The 12077-nt window shown below is 38.8% G+C and overlaps 2 protein-coding genes across 5 annotated transcripts in view; both read right to left on the bottom strand.

The window, feature by feature from the left end:
- DLG2 (discs large MAGUK scaffold protein 2) overlaps window positions 1-12077 on the bottom strand; it is a 2018366-nt gene that overhangs the window by 653677 nt on the left and 1352612 nt on the right. For all 4 annotated transcript variants that reach the window (XM_023511782.1, XM_023511784.1, XM_003780855.3 and 1 more), the window contains one exon: window positions 9777-9827. In XM_023511782.1, the coding sequence (XP_023367550.1) occupies window positions 9777-9827 (51 nt within the window). The remainder of the gene's footprint in view (window positions 1-9776; window positions 9828-12077) is intronic.
- Window positions 7103-8676, bottom strand: LOC100943275 (fumarate hydratase, mitochondrial-like). Its single transcript, XM_012803239.2, is given in 1 exon segment — window positions 7103-8676. A coding segment is annotated over 1 exon segment (1527 nt). The 5' UTR covers window positions 8669-8676; the 3' UTR covers window positions 7103-7141.

The raw sequence follows: 12077 nt of genomic DNA, 5'->3' as shown, positions 1-12077 counted from the left end.
CCTCCCAAGTAGCTGGGACCACAGGCGCCTGCCACAACGCCCGGCTATTTTTTGGTTGCAGCCATCATTGTTGTTTGGCGGGCCGGGCTGGGGATTCGAACCCGCCACCTTAGGTGTATGTGGCTGGCGCCTTAGCCGCTTGAGCCACAGGTGCCGAGCCCCAGTATTACTTTTTACTACCTCTCCAGGTAACTCAGATGAGCAGTTCCAGACCAGTCGCCTGGAGGCCTAGGCATACTATGACTTGCAGTCCTTTCCAGAATCACATGGCTGAAATAAGGTCAGGAGTGGTTCCCCAAAAGAAGGAGATATTCTTCAGGAAAAAGGAGTGGTTTTAATGCACAGAAAAAACAATAGCTATTTGCTATATCATATGTAGAGATTAGAAATGGAGGATCGCTAAAATAAAATATCTTAAGGCGATATCAGAGCGTCTGAAGCAAATATAATCTCAAACTACTGAAAATAAAATAAAACAGCAATTCCTTGTCTGGCCTGGGACTAAATTCTTGTGGATTAACAAAGAAGAAACAGGTAGAGCTGCAAATAGTGGTTAAGTTATTCTAGAAGTAGTTATGGCTGCAAATTGAAGAGCAGATTCCATTTATACACTTAACATAATTAAAAGTATATGGTTAATTGTGTCTATGTACATTTCAGAGACCATTTCAGGGGCTTATCATTTACCACAAATACAGACACTGACACTCGCACACACAAGCGAAGCCATTTGCCCTGGAGGTAGAATCATAGCTTGAAGTTCCACCAGCAATATCACCTTCAAAAAATAAAAAAACAGTGTCTAGATAAATGTGTGTGCAAAGACTTGTAAACTATAATAACTAATAATGCTAATTATCTAACATGTTCCAGCTGCTACTTTAGACATTTTACATTTATTATTTCCATATTTCACTATAATACTATGAAATAGATAATACTGTCTTGGGCAGCACCTGTGGCTCAGTGGGTAGGGTGCCAGCCCCATATACCAAGGGTGATGGGTTCAAACCTGGCCCCGGCCAGCTAAAATAGAGGTGGCAACTGCAACAAAAATAGCCAGGCATTGTGGCAAGTGCCTCTAGTACCAGCAATTTAGGAGGCTGAGGTAAGAGAATCGCCCCAGCCCAAGAGCTAGAGATTGCTGTGAGCTGTGACACCACAGCACTTTACACAGGGCAACATAGTGAGACTCTATCTCAAAAAAATAAAATAAAATAAAAATAGTATCTTATTCCTTTTGAAGAAACTAAAGCCTAAATAGTAGTTTAAGTAACTTGCTAAAAGTCAAACAGGAAGTGGCTGATTCTAGATTCTAAACAAACTTTGAGTCCAAAGAATGAAAGCTTCTACGAGGACACTTCTTCCCATTGTTTGTTTTGTTTTGTTTTGTTAGAGACAGAGCCTGGCTCTGTTGCCAGGGTTATAGTGCCATGGCCTCAGCTTAGCTCACACCAGCCTCAACTCCTGGCCTCAAGTGATCCTCCTGGCTCAGCCTCCCAGGTAGCTGGGACTACAGGTGTGCACCATAATACCCAGATAATTTCTTCTTTTAGTAGAGACAGGGTTTTGCTTTGTTCAGGATGTTCTTAAATTCCTGACCTTAAGTGATCCTCCCACCTCAGCCTGTCAGAGTGCTAGGATTATAGACATGAGCCAGTGTGCCCATCCTCCATAGGCTTTATATGCCTACTTTTGTTCTATAACTCTTGTAATGCCTTCAGTCAAAGCCAATAATATTCTCATTAAAATTCACACATATTATATAAATGTATGTTTATGTCTAAATATACACTTAAATACACAAATGCACATATTTCAAATGTACTTAAATGCACACTGATAACTAGATGTACAAAACTTTGAAGTTCATTTAAAAAACTTATCTTTTATCAAAAATTATTGAATTAAACTAGAATAAGATTTTGCTATAGTTGACTATATAAAAACTGACATCCTAGAAAACATCCAGTAGAACCCTGGCTTTTCCCTCCTGTCACTATTAATTGAAAATCATAGAGATCCCTAACATGAGGAATTTAGAAGCCCAAAGTTTCTACATTATTTGAAATAATATATCCTTAACTGTATTTGAATTTATGAATTTTTAAGAAGAATAATGTGAAATAAAATAATTTGGCCTAAGTGAATCAAACATCTAATGGCTTTCTAATTAATTTGCTATCTGGATGAAGCCAGAGAGGCCACCAGTTGACAATCGTAAGGGGTTTCTTCTTACCTGACAATTCGCAAACTTTGTTGGAACAATTACCATGTTACCTACTTTATACCACACTTGCTTCATTTGGAGGAATTTGCAGGATGCAATAAATTAGTCATATCTCCCTCCCTTATAAATCTATTTGTTTTGGCATAGTTGAAACAATAACTAACAAAAGTCAATGATTTATGTTTGGAAAAATGACTCAGATCTTTGATTTTTTTTTTTTTTATTAGCTGCAAAAGAATATCTCTGACTCGTCAGACAGAATATTAAAATAGTACCACATGGCTATACATTCTGCAACTGACAGGAAAGCACTCCAAATGTTCTTTTTTTTGGTGGGGGTGGGAGGTGCCAGGGAGTCAGAGGAGGTAGCTGGTAGAGTCGGTCGTCATTTCCACATCTCTGCTAAGTTGCAGTCGTGCATGCTGGGCAGGGCAGTGAAGGTGTGATGAATCTGTTATCCACAATGCTCCTGATACAAATCTTTTTGGGCCTTTGTAACCTAGTAACTTTACACCTGGAGAATGGATAAATTACTCGGAAGCATGAACTTTACCCTGCTACCTCTGCTTGCATTATGAAAGCCCAGGGTGTCGGAAGGATTGAAATACCGTGGATGTCCACGTCCTATAACTGTATATGGAATGTTGCAGCCAAAGTGAGTTCTTTCAAATACAACCATGACCATGTCAATTTTATAGTTTAAATTCTTGAGAGGCTCTTCATAGTGTTTAGAACAAAGTTTATATCTCTTAGTATAAAATCCAAGGCAGCCATGGATGCCCTGTCCACCTCTCTAGCCTGCTCTCTTCTCTTGGAGCCCTACCTCCTAACGCAAAGCACCATCCTTTGGAACCACCTGCCGCTCCTTGAGCATTTAACGTTCCCTGGGCCCATGAACATTAGCATCTGTTACTCCCTGTCTGAGATGCCTCCTTCTTCCACTCCCTTTTACCTGGCGTCTTCTCTCCTCAACTCTCTCATAATCCAGCTCAGGTAAAAGCCTTTAAAAAGTACTCCATTCTGGCCATTTATTCACAGCACTATTTTTCTTCATTCTTTTTGCCTATTTGGTGTGTCCTCTACCAGGCTGTGAAGTTCTATGAAACAAGGTCCATGACTAGTCCCTGTTTTCAGTAAATGCCTGACAAATAAACATGAGATATTAGAAGGCGTTGCCATGTGTAGCAAATGGCCAATCCTTGAACAAATCTTCTGTAGAGGAGTCATCAACTTGTACACAAATTGCACAGTGAGTTTTCCTTTCCTTTTGTTACAATGGTAATCTAAAGAACACTATGATAGAATTCAGAGGCTGGCATTAGAGATAGACTTTATTCATCATTTAGTATGATAAGTTCTCTGTGTTAGTTTATGAAGAGGCATGTTGCCTATCAGGGTAAATCAAGAGATACTTCTTGGAGGAAATGAAATTTGGGATTAATTGTGAGGGTAGTCTAACTCAATGGTAATAAGATCAAGTTTTACCATCTGCTAGACATGAGGCTGAATTCTAACTCTCTTCCTTATAACAGTGTGACTTCTGTCAAGTAATTTAATCTCTTAATGTCAGTATACTAATATGTAAAATGGAATTAGCAGTACCCACCCTGTACGGGTTTACTAAATATGATTACTACTAAATTAAATAATATAGAAATTAGATATAGTATAAACTGTAAGTGCATATAGCAAGGACTATAACTTCTTTATTTTTGGCTGTTTAATATCTAACAAAGAAAAAACAACCAGATATGAAGGAAGTTTTTGTTAGATGGTTGCCTTTTTTTTTTTTTTTTTTAGAGATAGCAGGGTCTCGCTCTGGCTCAGGCTGCTCTCAAACTTGTGAGCTCAAGCAATCCACCACCTCAGCCTCCCAGAGTGCTAGGATTATAGGTGTGAGGGTCACAGTGAATAAGCATCACACCTAAAGGTACGTGCATAGGTGAAGACAGTGAGTGTAATTATTACTTTGGGGGGGTTTCAAAAAATAAAAGTGGTATGATCTTGTTTATATACTGAAAAAGACAACTGTGGTTACTTGGAGGAGAGGAGTGGGGCAAAAGCAGAAGCTCCTACAGTGGTCTAGGCATGGGATGATACTGGTTGGGACAGGATTCAGTGTAATGAGTGGTGAGAGCTGATTGATCCTGGAAATCTATCTTTATGACAGCTTCAGCAGGACTTGCTCAGGATGCTAGGGAAAAAGAAAAATTCAGCAAGACTTGTAGCTTTTCCTTTGACTGAATAGTAAGGGAAGTGAGAGAACGAAATAGGTAACATGAAGATGATTACGGTAGAAGCAGCCTTGGCCCTGAGAGGAGGGAGCAGGGAGAAAAGGCCTTCTGGGTATTCCAGCAGAGATGCTAACCAGACAGTGACATATACTCAGAGCTCAGGGTCATGGCTTCAGATTTTGGAGTTATCAGTTGAAGGTATTAAGAATCTAGATTAAAAGAGCAGCAAATAAGGTAGTGAAAGAACCAGACAGTGTTTTGTTCTGGGGGTTAGAAAGTTAACATCTTTGGGGAAGGAAGAAGCATCAGGTGCCAATGAGAAGTCAGGACTGAGAACTGATGCTGGGATTGGGCAAGATGGAATTTATTATGACTTTTGATAGGAACAGTTTTAGCATTACGGTGGAGGTGAAAGCCTAAAATAGATTAAAATAAGAAAGTGAGGTAATAAGTAGAGTTAATAAAAATAGACAATCTTCCTAGATTTCTGGTAAAGCAAAATAGAGCAATGAGACACTAGGAGGGGGTGGATATTGGGTCAGGGGACAGCTCTATTTTCTTTCTTTTTCTTTCTTTCCTTTTTGTTTTAAGGAGAAAGATATGACATCATATCCATTTTAAAGTTTTTTTTTGAGGAAAAGCAAGAGTGACTGATATTATAGAAGACTGAACCGATAAATGCAGAAGGAAAGCCAGACATGGACAGGAGGTTATGGAGTCCAGGCACCAAGAGCTGGCCTCAGAAAGCAGCAGGAAATTTCTTTTGCTGTCACAGGGAGAGTATGCAGCAGATCTGGTGGCAGAAAAGTGAGGTGGTTTTCATTTGACTGCTTGGATTTTCTCAATAGCATGTGAAGGGAGGTCAACAGGTGAAGATGAGGATGAGAGGGGAGTGTGAGGTATGAGAAGATAAAATGAGATGTGGATTTTTGTCCTAAAGAATGAGAAAAAAATTTTTTTTTCCTAAATAAATGGGTAAGAATTGCTGAGGGCTTTGAGAGTTCATTCGAAATCAGTGGTTAAAATTTTAAAGTGAGGTGAGTGAGGGTTTCTCTAGCCACGTCTGGTTGCTCATGTGCTGGTGAGGAATGAGGAATGAGCTGGTTTAAGCAGGGTGAGTGAAACAGGGCTGGGGTTTTGCTGGATGCACACAGAATGGGGGAGAGAAGACACATTGAGAGTATAGAAGCAGAATTAAAGTGATGGCTCAGTTAAGTGAGGAGGGAAGAAAAGGCATAAAGAAGGTGAAAACTGGGGAGGGGGAAGTGCTGAAATCCATGATTCACGGTTCCCAAGGAGGAATGGGGGGGGTACTAGGATAAAGATGAAGATAGGAAGATATCTATCTACCTCTCTGAAGATGAAGATATCTCAGAGAAGATAGTGCTTGACCTGGAGGCTCTGTAGGGGGGTGAATCTCATGGCTGTATCAAGGTTCAGAGTAAGATCTGAGACCTCACAGCAGGAAGCGAACAAGGTAATCTAGGCCGGGGGGCCCTGGCTCATGCCTGTAATCCCAGCACTCTGGGAGGTTCTCTGGGAGGCTGAGGTGGGTGGATTGTCTTGAGCAAGAGTCCCTTTGCCTGAGAGCAGCCTGATCAAGAGTCCCTCCTTAAAAATAGAGCCCAGTGTTGTGGTGGACACCTATAGTCCCAAGCTACTCAGAAGGCTGAGGCAAGAGAATCGCCTGAGCCCAAGAGTTACAGGTTGCTGTGAGCTGTGACCCATGGCATTCTACCAAGGGTGACAGACAGAGACTGTCTTAAGAAGAAAAAAAATGACCTGACATGTTCAAGATCAGAAAGCAAGTAAGTATCAGAACCCCGACTGGAATGCACAATTGTCTTACTCCTACTGAATGTTCTATCTCACACCAGCATTAACTTCTATTTATTTTTTGATCTACAAAACTAAGGTAAGTAAATGGTGTTGTCTGTTCAACATGTTTATGTGCACTGGGTGGGCAGAAAAATGAAGTCAGCTTTATGAGCACGAGACTTGTTCAGTTTCACCGAGTCCTGTGTTTAGAAGGACTCCACATTTCTATTTTGTATTGCATTTCACAAATCATATAGTCAGCCCTGGAGACAGGGTTAGTGATTTAGGAGAAATGGGTTCTTTTATACCCATTTGGGCTAGTTTTCCATAAGCCTCACTTTTTCTGGTACTTGGCAAACCATTAGAATTATATCAAAGTCCATAACGCAAGTTTTAAAGAACCCATTGGTAAAATATTTAAATTTCCGTGTATGTTTCCTCTTAAAACCACTCACACTCAATAAAAATTAGGTTGAAAATAAAAAATCCCCTGACTCAGGAATGAGGATAATCAGTAAACTAAAAAGAAGATATAAAATTAAAGTACAGGTCAAAATCTGAACTCATGCTTGAATGACAGCTTACAGAAACATACTTCCATTTTGATTTCTTACTATACATGGATCATATGTTTATGATGGAAAGTTTAGGAAATAAACATAAACAAAAAGAAAAAAGTAAAAATTTCCCAAAAAGTCCTTCACAAAAGTTAGCTGCTTTTAACATTTTGGTGTTTATCTTTCTGGGATTTCTCTGTAGGTTTATTTGAGTGTATTATGTGTGGACAGTATTGTTTACTGGATCATGTTTTTTTTTTTTTATTTTATATATGTTTATTTTCAAAATAAATTTATTTAAGTCACTTTGGACCCAGCATGTCCTTAGGTTTTACCCACTGATCAAACTGCTCTGCTGTGAGATAGCCAAGTTCAATGGCAGTTTCTTTTAAGGTTGATCCATTTTTGTGTGCTGTTTTGGCAATCTTTGCTGCCTTGTCATACCCTATGTGAGGATTGAGAGCTGTCACCAGCATTAGAGACTCATTCATTAGCTTGTTGATCCTTTCTGTGTTGGCCTGGATTCCCACCACACAGTTTTCTGTGAAGGAAACTGAAGCATCCCCCAGCAGCCTGGCTGAGTGTAACACATTTTTAATCATCATCGGCTTAAAAACATTCAACTCAAAATGTCCATTGCTGCCTCCAACCGTTACAGCGACATGATTCCCCATGACTTGGGCTGCGACCATGGTCATTGCTTCACACTGAGTAGGGTTCACTTTGCCTGGCATGATACTGCTTCCTGGTTCATTTTCAGGCAAGATCAGTTCACCTAGACCTGACCGAGGACCAGAACCCAGAAAGCGGATGTCATTTGCTATCTTCATCAGACTGCAAGCAGTTGTGTTCATGGCTCCACTGAGCTCAACCAGAGCATCGTGAGCAGCCAGAGCTTCAAATTTATTTGGAGCAGTGACAAATGGCAAGCCTGTGAGTGAAGCCACTTTGGCAGCAACTTTTTCTGCGAAGCCGACTCTAGTATTTAAACCGGTACCGACAGCCGTGCCTCCAGCTGCGAGCTCGTAGATCCGTGGCATGGCAGCTTCTATTCTTGCCATTGCATACGCCACTTGTTGAACATAACCACTAAATTCCTGCCCAAGAGTAAGGGGAACAGCGTCCTGAGTGTGAGTGCGCCCAATTTTGATGATCTGCGCAAACTCTTGGGATTTTGCATGGAGAGCATCATGGAGCTTCTGCAGTCCTGGTAACAGCACTTCGTGAACCTCGACTGCAGCAGCAATGTGCATTGCTGTGGGGAAAGTATCGTTGGAGCTCTGGCTTTTATTAACATGATCATTGGGATGCACAGGGCTCTTGCTACCAAGCTCGCCTCCTAAAATCTCAATTGCTCTATTGCTAATGACTTCATTCACATTCATATTCGTCTGGGTTCCGGATCCAGTCTGCCACACCACGAGAGGAAAATGATCATTTAATTTACCTTCAGCCACCTCGTCTGCCGCCTTCGTTATTGCATTAGCAATCTTTGGATCAAGACCATAGTCCTGGTTTACTTCAGCAGCTGCTCGTTTCTAGATGCCAAAAGCTTTAATAACTGGGACTGGCATGCGTTCCGTCACTCCTCCAATCTTAAAGTTCATCGTAGATCTCACGGTCTGGGCACCATAGTACTTATCATTTGGGACCTTGAGTTCACCAAAGGTATCATACTCTATCCGGAAGGAATTCTGGCTTGCCATTCGAGCCGCGTTCGGGACCCAGAATGGGGGGACGGCCGCGCCACTCGAGCCGGGAGCTGAGGCTGAGGCTGGAGCTCGCCGAAGGCGCCGCGACCGCGCGAGAAGACGGAGTGCTCGGTACATGGTGCTGTGGAAGCCTCTGGATCATGTTTTAAATATCATTTTAAAACTTTTAAAATTTAATAGTATAACCTAGGTAAATCATGTACTCATATAATTATTTTTTTCTAAAATACTATTTTAATATAATTTTTATTATGTAGATATATAAGCAAGATTTTTCTTTTCTTTTTATTATTAAATGCTTATCTTTTCCAATCTTCACTATTGTGAAGAATACTAATATGAAGACTCTTTGTGTATTTGGACGTTCTTGTAAGTACAATTTCTGGGTCTAAAAGTATTCCCATTTTAATAGCTGTTGAGTCAGATTTCCAAATTTTTCATTTAGGTTTGCACCAATTTCCAGAACTTCACACTGGTGCTAAATATTCATATTCCTTTCAAATTTTTGCCAATCAAAAAGACAAAAATTATTCATTCTCCTTGGCTTTGTTCTTAATGAGGTGGGACAGATTTCCCCATGTTTACTGGCCTTTTCTTTTTTGATGAGTGTCTTGCTAATGTCTTTTGTTCATGGTTTTCTAGATGGTCACATGTCTTTCTCTAAATTTTTTGAAAAAAGTCTAAATATATTGAGGCTATGTTGCACAGTCTCTTTAATTTGGCAAAAGACTTTGCCAAGTCCCTACCAGGATACTTGTAGAGCTTTGCGGGGCTGTTGTGTTTTTCCCTATGGAGTTTTAGTTTATGTGATTTAGTTTTCTTTTAAAATTAAATAGGAAATGTATGGTTACACTGTAGTTATGTAGTTATGATGAATTTTCAATATTAGAGAAATGAGACTATAGTATAGTATACACATACATAATGTAGAACCAAAACACCAGTAATAACAATGGAAAAATAAAATGCTCTATAAGCTCATTGAACATTTCTCTTTCTCATTCAATTCCCCAAATCCTGGCAAGGCAGTTTATGTTCTGATTATTTTGTCTGCTGCCTCAATGCTCTCCACTGCTAGCATTTCGTTAATATTCTGATTGTGAGTGCTGTGGAAAACTCCCAGCTTAGAACAGACAATTGTGTAATTTCACAAGACAACTCATTATGATATAGAATATGGAATGCAAGATTGGGGCTTTGGTTTTAAAAAAAAAATTTTTCTTACTCTCTCCAGCGTAATTTCTTCAAATTCATATTCAATTTCTGTCCCATTGACCTGTAAATAGGAAACAAAAAAAGAAGAATTATTAAATACATGTAGAAGAGACAGCTGCATTTTTAAAAATGCTTGGAGGTTAGATTTCATCTTCACTGAAGACAGAAACCACAGTTTCTTGACATTTGCAATTACATATTTTCATTCAAATGGAACATAATCCAAGCTATTCTAAAATATCTAAGTAAGATGCTGCAAAAAATGATCAAAGATTTTTATATCCCTTAGAATCTGTGCTTTTCCTAAGGAGAAAAAAATATAAGATATACATTATGAGAATACAAAAAATAAATCACCTAGGGCCAATGTTACAATGATAAGGGAAATAATTTTCTAATATCTTTAAAAATTTTATGATTAAACACCAAAGTGTGACCTTAAAATTCATTGATAATGGTAGTTCTACTCTATGCCACTTTTTGCTAAATAGTATTCAACTAAGGAATGTCTTTCCTTCAGTGGTTCAAGCTCAGGTAAGTCGTCTCCATTATTCTTTTGTTAGGTTTATTGGAAGGCTATGGACTGTAGAACCATGCCCAATACTTCACTAGTACTAAGAAAAAAGCAAAGTAGGACACATTTTGAAATTTCAAGTGACACATCATTTTAACCATCCAACTAAGCTTTGAATTGATTTGTATATACAAAGAGAAATAAATACATTTTAAATACAGCAAGGCACCTTGCATTTCGATAGATGTACATAGAGAGTGTATGAAGAGTTGTTTAAAGTAATCTAACAAATGTTAGATTCCCATGGATCACAGAGTCTGTCTCAGCCAAGCAAAACCTCTGAGCAAGAAAATGCTCAAATTGGCTGTTTCCTATTTCTGATAACGTGTCTTGGCAACATCATTAGAATTTATGAATCAGCCAGAAAGACTAATTTTTAACATAAAACCACATTTTTTTAATAGGATTCCAGTTTTAGTTTGCTTTTCCATCTTAGAAGAATTTATACATAGTACTGAAGATTGAGAGCTCTGTGATTCAAGGACCAGACGTTGCCTAACACATGGCCTGGCAAGAAAGGCTTCATGAAGGACAAATGAATGAATGAATGAATGACCTTAGTAACTTATTTAGCAGACTTATAAACACAGATATTTGTGGATTCTCATTCAGAATGAATTTGGATGTATCATCCCACTGAGAATTGGGTATTATCAACTAAAAGTGTAATGATAGTTATAATCAGCAAAAATATAGAATGACAATGACCATGGACTTGACGTGAGCATGTTTTGGATTTTCTAATTATGTGAGCTAATTGGTGAATCACAATTTACTGTGTTACTACATTATCAAACAGCTCTAAACCAAATTTGATTTTCTGGGCTTCAGCAACTTAATGAGTCACAGAAAGGAACTTGATGATGCCAGAAAGCTTTACCAGTGTTATGTAGGTTTTTGTTCTGCACATGTAAAAGTAATAAAGAAAGAAAAAGAAAAAGAAAAAATCCCACCAAACTCAAACTCTCTCTATATGTATGTATGTCCTTATGATTTTTTTAAATAACTTTCTTTACCTAATAGAAGCAATTGGATAGAAAGAGAAGGCTGAATTAATGTATATGTCTTTACTCTCAGTATGGCTCCGTGAAGCTTTTCTCTGCCTCACTGCTCCTCTAGAGTGAAGCACTTCGCATTATTAAAGTGCTGCCAACTGGGGAGAAACAAACAACTTCAGAGAGAGAAAAACAAGCCTCTGATAACACATATCTAAACTCACATGAGTGTCCAACCTTTTCTGCTACACATTGGAAGAAGAGTTGCATTACATGCATTGCGTTACATGAAATACGCAAACACTCACAAAAGCTGATTAGCAACAACAAAAAAGCAAAATCCATGTGTAATTATTTTTGGTGACATCTAGACACCACAGATAAGCAAAAATGCCCTTATAAAATCAACATGCATCCTTAATCATTAGAGAAATGCAAATCAAAACTACTTTGAGATATCACCTAACTCCAGTAAGATTAGCCCATATCACAAAATCTCAAAAACAGAGTTGCTGGCATGGATGTGGAGAAAAGGGAACACTTCTACATTGCTGGTGGGAATGCAATTTAATACGTTCCTTTTGGAAAGAAATCTGGAGAACACTTAGAGAACTAAAAATAAACTTGCCATTTGATCCTACAATTCCACTATTAGGTATATACCCAGAAGATAAAAAATCACATTACAATAAAGATGTTTGTATCAGAATGTTTACTGCAGCACAATTCATAATTGCCAGGT

Source organism: Otolemur garnettii, unplaced genomic scaffold (genome assembly GCF_000181295.1).
Source record: "Otolemur garnettii isolate 467f Iridium unplaced genomic scaffold, OtoGar3 scaffold00001, whole genome shotgun sequence".
NCBI lineage: Eukaryota > Metazoa > Chordata > Mammalia > Primates > Galagidae > Otolemur > Otolemur garnettii.
The sequence above is the reverse complement of the archived record's forward strand: the minus strand, read 5'-3'. Positions and strand labels throughout refer to the sequence as shown.